The sequence below is a fragment of the Oncorhynchus kisutch genome, linkage group LG16, assembly GCF_002021735.2.
Source record: "Oncorhynchus kisutch isolate 150728-3 linkage group LG16, Okis_V2, whole genome shotgun sequence".
Classification (NCBI taxonomy): domain Eukaryota; kingdom Metazoa; phylum Chordata; class Actinopteri; order Salmoniformes; family Salmonidae; genus Oncorhynchus; species Oncorhynchus kisutch.
Window position 1 is genome coordinate 42893128 of NC_034189.2, and position 6562 is coordinate 42899689.

Sequence of the window (6562 nt, forward strand, 5' to 3'; positions counted from 1 at the left end):
CATAATATTTGGTATTTTGAATGTACCCAAACACAGGCATAATTGTTGACAGCATTGCGTTACCTCAGAGATGAGACCATGGAGTACATTGAACACCCAAAATGACTGCTATCTCATTGGCAGAGACATGTGCTGTCCATGGTGCTGATATAAGTTGGCTGCATTAGCATTTTTCTGCTAATGTAATAGCACAGCAATCCTTTTCAGAACCATGGACAGCACAGACCTCATGGTTATTATTGAAACAAAACAACACATTTAGCACACACATATCAAATTATATTGTGGTTCAGTTCAACACAGGTAAGAATGAAATGTCTTAGAAACCCATAGATTTCACTCAACCTCAACCACATTTTATTTAACAAAATAGAAGCAGGTCAAATGTAGTAAAGCATATAAATGTAACTCTGGGACAGCGTTGAGAGATGACCAATAATTCATGAGCCATGGTCAAATGTTCCACAGTAGAGATGGATAATTACCCTTTGAAGCAATACACCAACAAACTGGAGTCTGAAGTGATGGACAGCACTGTTGTTGCCAAAGATCTGCTAAGATAATACTCCCCAAGATCAGCCTATGTGATTGGTTACACTTAGTGGTGGTGGGTGTGTGTGTGTGTGTGGGGGGGGGGGGGGGGGGGGGGCATACAGACATACACACACATGTAGACAGACACTAGTGCACTCGCACACACATTTAATCAATCATTCTAATTATTTAAATGTATAGACACACACACACACAGCCCAGACACTCGACAATGAACATTGTTCTGCTAATACAGTCACACATTTAACCATATAGTATGTCAGTCCACAGTGTTAAAAAGGCCTGGGAAAAACGCTTGTTGCCGTATTAAGATAAATGATGAAACAGACAGGGTTGAGACATGTTTGATATTGAAATGGTTCTGAGCACTTTGACCTTCTGCAGGACAGTCTGACTTGTCATTCCTTCTTGAGGAAGGAATGATTGTAGCAGTGGGGTCTCTTGCACATATGCTTATTTATAAGATAATGAAATACAGTGGGTACATTGATGGACCTGATCCTAATGAAAAATAAAAAACAGTATGAACAAAACGAATTCAGAGCTTGAATTGACACAGTATTCATATATATATATATATATATATATATATATATATATATATATATATATATATATATATATATATATATATATATATAAAACAAAGAAAAAACATTTCACAATCCTACGATCTGTACCGTGATACTGCAGAATCAGTGACATTGATCCATTTGAATGGATTATCAGAATATCACCTTTAATGCTAACCATTATTGTACACTGTAATCATCATCTTGATATCATTATAGTTGCTCAGTAAAATGTCATAGCATTGGGCAACAGACCGACTGCTGAACACTTTTAATATTGAATAATATATATGTTTCTTAATGCATCATTGCCCATTCATAGACGATTTAATTAACATCTCAAGATAAAGATTCCCATTCCAAACGCCCTTTTGCAAAACTCCTATACCTCAGCCCTCCCTCCAATGGAGAAGATGCACCAACAGCGACATCGTGAGTTTCCTCGTCTAGAGTAATGCGGTGATCCTGCCTAGTCTTCCCTATGGCATCAGACGAATACTGTCGAATGCTAAAACGTGTGTTTTATTTTTGTTTTACTGTATGCAAACTGACCATTGCCCAATCTATTTTAAGCACGTTAGTTTAAAAAAATGTAAGTCCATTTCTATTATTTGGACACAGTAGATGGCTTTACAAAAGCTCACATAAATGGAGGTGAATCATAGCCTACGCTTTGTGGAGGAATACTTTTTACATAAAAAAAGCATTCTAGTCTACCTGCGCTCTGTACATAGATCGAACTGCACATACCAATACTTCCATTGAAAACATTTGAATTTTGAAAAAATATGCAGTTAGAAAACCCCCATATAATTCGGTAAAGCCTTCTCCTCTCCCCCAAAGCAGGCTATAGGCATTAACACACAAAACCACGAACTGTTTTTAGCTACATTAACCTTGCAGCATAACCATCTGAGTGACGTTAATTGGTCATGCTCATCTGCATCCCGAATATCTGAAATTCAACAATTGGCACACCATAAAATAACACATTATACATTCATAAAGAGATGAATGTGCAGATATGATAAGGTTTGCACCAATTATAAATAACCCCGATATTTATCGACAATCAACTGATAAAACAAACAAAAAAAAACATGCGTGGACAGCGTTTATCTTCTTCTTCATCCAAATGTGTTCTTTTTCCGTTTTTTAACAGTTTTAAAACAACAAATACAAATCCTATAACGCAATTCACAAAAAAATAGAGAAATGGCACTTTGTATATATTCATATATGGTTTCATATGTATATATATACTGTATATATTCATATTGATAACATGAAAGAAGGGTCGGGTTGGCTTCTTCGTTAATTATGGTATGGTTCCCCAGTGTGTGTTGAAACCATGCGAAATCATGCAGATATGATACAGTCAGTTATTTACATTACATTCATGCGCTCGTGCACCATTTCCCGAATCTTCTCTCTCAGATAGTCAGTCTGATTGCGGCAAATAGCTGTACTGGGATGGGGGGCCGGGGAGGACGTCTATACATATATTACAGTTGGTTCTGTAGCAGACTCATTGGCACCACAGTCAACTGGAGCAAACAAAAATGGTCTATCTCCGACAAAAAGCTAGTGAAGAAGCTTAGAAACATAGCATTTGTTTATTGTTCTTCAATTGCCATTGTGTCAACAGAACGCAGTATATTTGTCTGTCTGTTTGTATTCCAGGTTTTATTGCCAGTGGTCGTTTTACGCATCATTTGTTGGAGAGAAATGGGCGCTACAGTCAAACCCTCTTTGCGCGCCCCCGTCTGCATGGTAAGGCCCGCTATGCCAATAAGACGAGTCGCACACTGTCTGCAAGGAATTTATCTCTGACGCAGAGGAATTACCATCCCTCCGCTTTGATCTCTTGCGATTCCGCAAGATGAAGACAAGCATCCCTACAACAGTGAACGCAGACGTGACAAATACCAGTAGTAGCCCAGGGACTAGTACAGAGATGGATACCCTGTTTGGCTCCACATAGGAGTTCGAGCGCGTACCCGTGTCTGCGGTGAAAGTGCTGTTTTTGGAGAGAGAGGTGGGGTAGATTTTGTCATATAGCTTGGGACACATCAGATCATTTCGGACGTGACGGAAATCCCTTTTCCAGAACTCTTCTGGGGACTCACACTTGAGATCACTAACGATCACATCTGCCCCCAGTTTCTCCGTCCACTGTTTGAAAGGGACAATATTACACGAGCAATCCCAAGGGTTCCCATGCAAATCAATTTGTATGATCGAATTGAGTTGATCTAAGACCCCTGCGACAGGGAGATATGTGAAATAATTATTATGCAAGCTAATCTTTGATAAAGACACTCCAAGGAAAGCATCCACAGGTAGCGCTTTCAGCAAGTTATTGTTGAGGAAAAGCACTCGCAGATTAGGCAGAGGGCTGAATGTGCCTGCCAGTATCAGCTGTATGTCATTATATTCCAAACTTAGATATTCCAGATTTTGAAGTCCAATGAACATTTCCGCAATGAGCGTATCCAGGTAATTCTTATCCATGTACAACCATCTTAATTCGGTGAGGTTTTGAAAAGTGCTGTTGTCTATCAATTTGATGTTGTTTCCACCCAAATCAAGGAGATTCAGACTTGAATAGCCATTGAGATGGTTCTTTTTTATAGCATGGATGTTGTTATCTCTCATGTTTAATTCGTGCGCAGTGAGGGGTTTGGGTTTTAGGTTAGCCAAGCTCTCTATCTTCTTGCCCTCGCAGTTAACCCCTAACCCCTGCCGGGATCCAATGAGCTTGCAGCTGCATGGCACAGGGCATGATGCGTTCTGCACAATCTGCAGCTGCTCTCTCTCCCCATTCACACCTGTCATAGATGTGGGCTTCGTTTTCAACTGCCAGTGCGATTTAGAGCGTCCCTTTTTCCCATTCCCTGGAGTTGGGGACCCAGGATCACCACTAGCTTTATAAGGCGTTGGAACGGGCCCAGGTACAGAGGTCTCCTCTTGGGTAGGAGGTGCAACTAAACTCTCGTCAGCACCACTTTTTATTGAAGGACACAGATCCATCTCCGATGTCTCGTTCAAGTCGTTCCCTTGCAGTGGCGTTGGAGCCTCGCAGATCACCCGGCCGATAAGCGCGTTCTGCGGTATATTCTCCAGCCATTCCTTCAGGGAAACCAGGTCACAGTTGCAGTCCCAGGGGTTATCCTCCAATAAAACCTCCGCAATGCCCGGTATTTGTTCGAGAACTCCCTCATAAGGCACCGTTTTGATTCGGTTCCCTCGCAGGTCGAGATGGGTGATGGGAACGTGTTGAAACACATTTATAGGTAGTGCACTGATGAGGTTATCATTTAGAATTAACACTTCAAGTTTATTCAAGTCCCTGAACACGGCCGGGTCAATGTCTCTCAATAGATTAAAATCAGCCTGAAGATATTCCAAGTCATCTAAACCAAGAAAGGTGCTCTTCCTAAATGACCGTATCTTGTTATTATTTATGTGTAGCCTTTTCACGAGCTGCAGTCCCAGAAAAGCACCAGGGACAATGTCATGCAAACCGTTGTTTTCCAAATGCAAGCTTACGGCATTGTAAAAGTTAGCAAACTCATTGGGAAAAAGCCTGGATAAAGAATTCCCATGCAATAGCAAGTGATAAAACTGAGAACTGGGACCAGTCAAATGGTGCAAATTAGTAAAGCTCCTTTTTTCGCAGTCAATGTGCAAATCGCCTTCAATCTCATTGCAGGAGCATATCTGCTCCTTACAAATGTCCCTTGTAACATTTCCAATAGCAACACAAAGAGCCGCCTTCAGCAAGACAATCCAAAGCAGCATTTTCAATACAAACAATTCATCCCCGATTTCAAGACATGAAAACGAGCTGTTGAGTCAATGTTTTTAGTCCAGTTTATCCTCAAAAAGATAGACCCGACGGGTCTAAAAGAAATGACGACAGTCCTTTATAATATCCATGCTCTTCTAGCCCGTTATGTCCAGGCGTCCAGCTTTAAAATGACCATATAGAATGCCTCAGATCGACTGGATCCTTTTGCTGGTATGAAAATAATTGAAAACAACAAACCGCAATAGCAGTCGACACATTTTGGGGCTTTCGATCGGTATTGACTGACCTTGCAAATTTTTATAAATCCGTGATTTTCTCGTCGTGCTGCGGTAGCAGTGGGTGCTGTTCTTTCCCCCTCGGTGCTGAATTCACACCCGACGCTGGAGATGTAGTGCTGATAACACTGCCACTGCAAAAAAAAAAACGCATTCCTCACACCTTTCGGTGTCTTCCTTGCTTTTGTTTCCAGTGCTTTCCTTTGGTGGATTTTGATCACAAAGAGGTTACACAGAAACTGTGCTCGTTCTAGCCCGGTGCTCTTAGAAAGATCTCACACCCTCTACTGAGCTGCAATGGAAAAAATCCATCGTCTGAGGGAATGCTGAAAAAAAATCTATCCACATAGAGGACTAGAAAGCGTTAAAATGTTCACACTAAAAGCTGTTGATCTGTTCTGTCTTTTTTTGACCAATAATTATCCCATTCTAAAGCCAACAAGGTTATGGATTCCAAACGACGTTCCTCATGTCATGTTACTGATTAGACTGAATCCTTGCTTTAGGTCCGCTTCTGTTGTTTAAAAAAAAGTAGACTAGACGACATAACGCGTTGCCAAGGTATTGGAGACAACTCGTTTCCAAATCGGGGCTTGGTTATAACCTCATCTAATGATTAATTTGCGCATTTTATGAAGAATAATAATCCCTGGTGTGTGTATTGCACCAAGCCCAGCATGCGAGTGCCCTCCAGGGTGAATGTTACTATCTCTTTGCTAGGAACTGCTGTTGAATGCGGTAAAATAATTGACTACATCTAATCAAATCACATTTTATTTGTCACATGCGCTGAATAAAACAGGTGTAGACCTTACAGTGAAAAGATAACTTAAAAGTCATTAACCAACAATGCAGTTTTAAGAAAATACCCCACTAAAAGTAAGAGATAAGAAAAACAAATAATTCAAGAGCAGCAGTAAATAACAATAAATATAGGGGGTACAGGTACAGAGTCAATGTGCCAATGTGCGGGGGCACCGGTGTCGAGGTAAGTGAGGTAATTATGTACATGCAGGTAGGGTTATAAAAGTGTCTATGCATAGATACTAACAGAGAGTAGCAGCAGTAGAGGAAGGGGGTGCAAATAATCTGGGTAGCCATTTGATTAGCTGTTCAGGAGTCTTATGGATTGGGGGTAGAAGCTGTTTAGAAGCCTCTTGGACCTAGACTTGGCACTCTGGTACCGCTTGCTGTGTGGTATCAGAGAGAACAGTCTATGACTAGGGTGACTGGAGTCTTTGACTATTTTTAGGGCCTCCCTCTGACACCGCCTGGTATAGAGGTCCTGGATGGCAGGAAGCTTGACCCCGGTGATGTACTGGGCCGTATGCACTACCCTCTGCAGT

At 41.2% G+C, this 6562-nt stretch overlaps 1 protein-coding gene across 1 annotated transcript; it reads right to left on the reverse strand.

The window, feature by feature from the left end:
• Window positions 1-330: 330 nt before the first annotated feature.
• On the reverse strand, window positions 331-5825 carry LOC109878199 (SLIT and NTRK-like protein 1). The gene has a single exon (XM_020470438.2). The coding sequence runs from the start codon at window positions 4929-4931 to the stop codon at window positions 2832-2834; it is 2100 nt and encodes a 699-aa protein (XP_020326027.2). The 5' UTR covers window positions 4932-5825; the 3' UTR covers window positions 331-2831.
• Window positions 5826-6562: the final 737 nt, after the last annotated feature.

Coding starts and splice junctions, on each gene's coding strand:
- LOC109878199 (XM_020470438.2), bottom strand. CDS start 4,931: ATGCTGCTTTGGATTGTCTTGCTGAAGGCGGCTCTTTGTGTTGCTATT.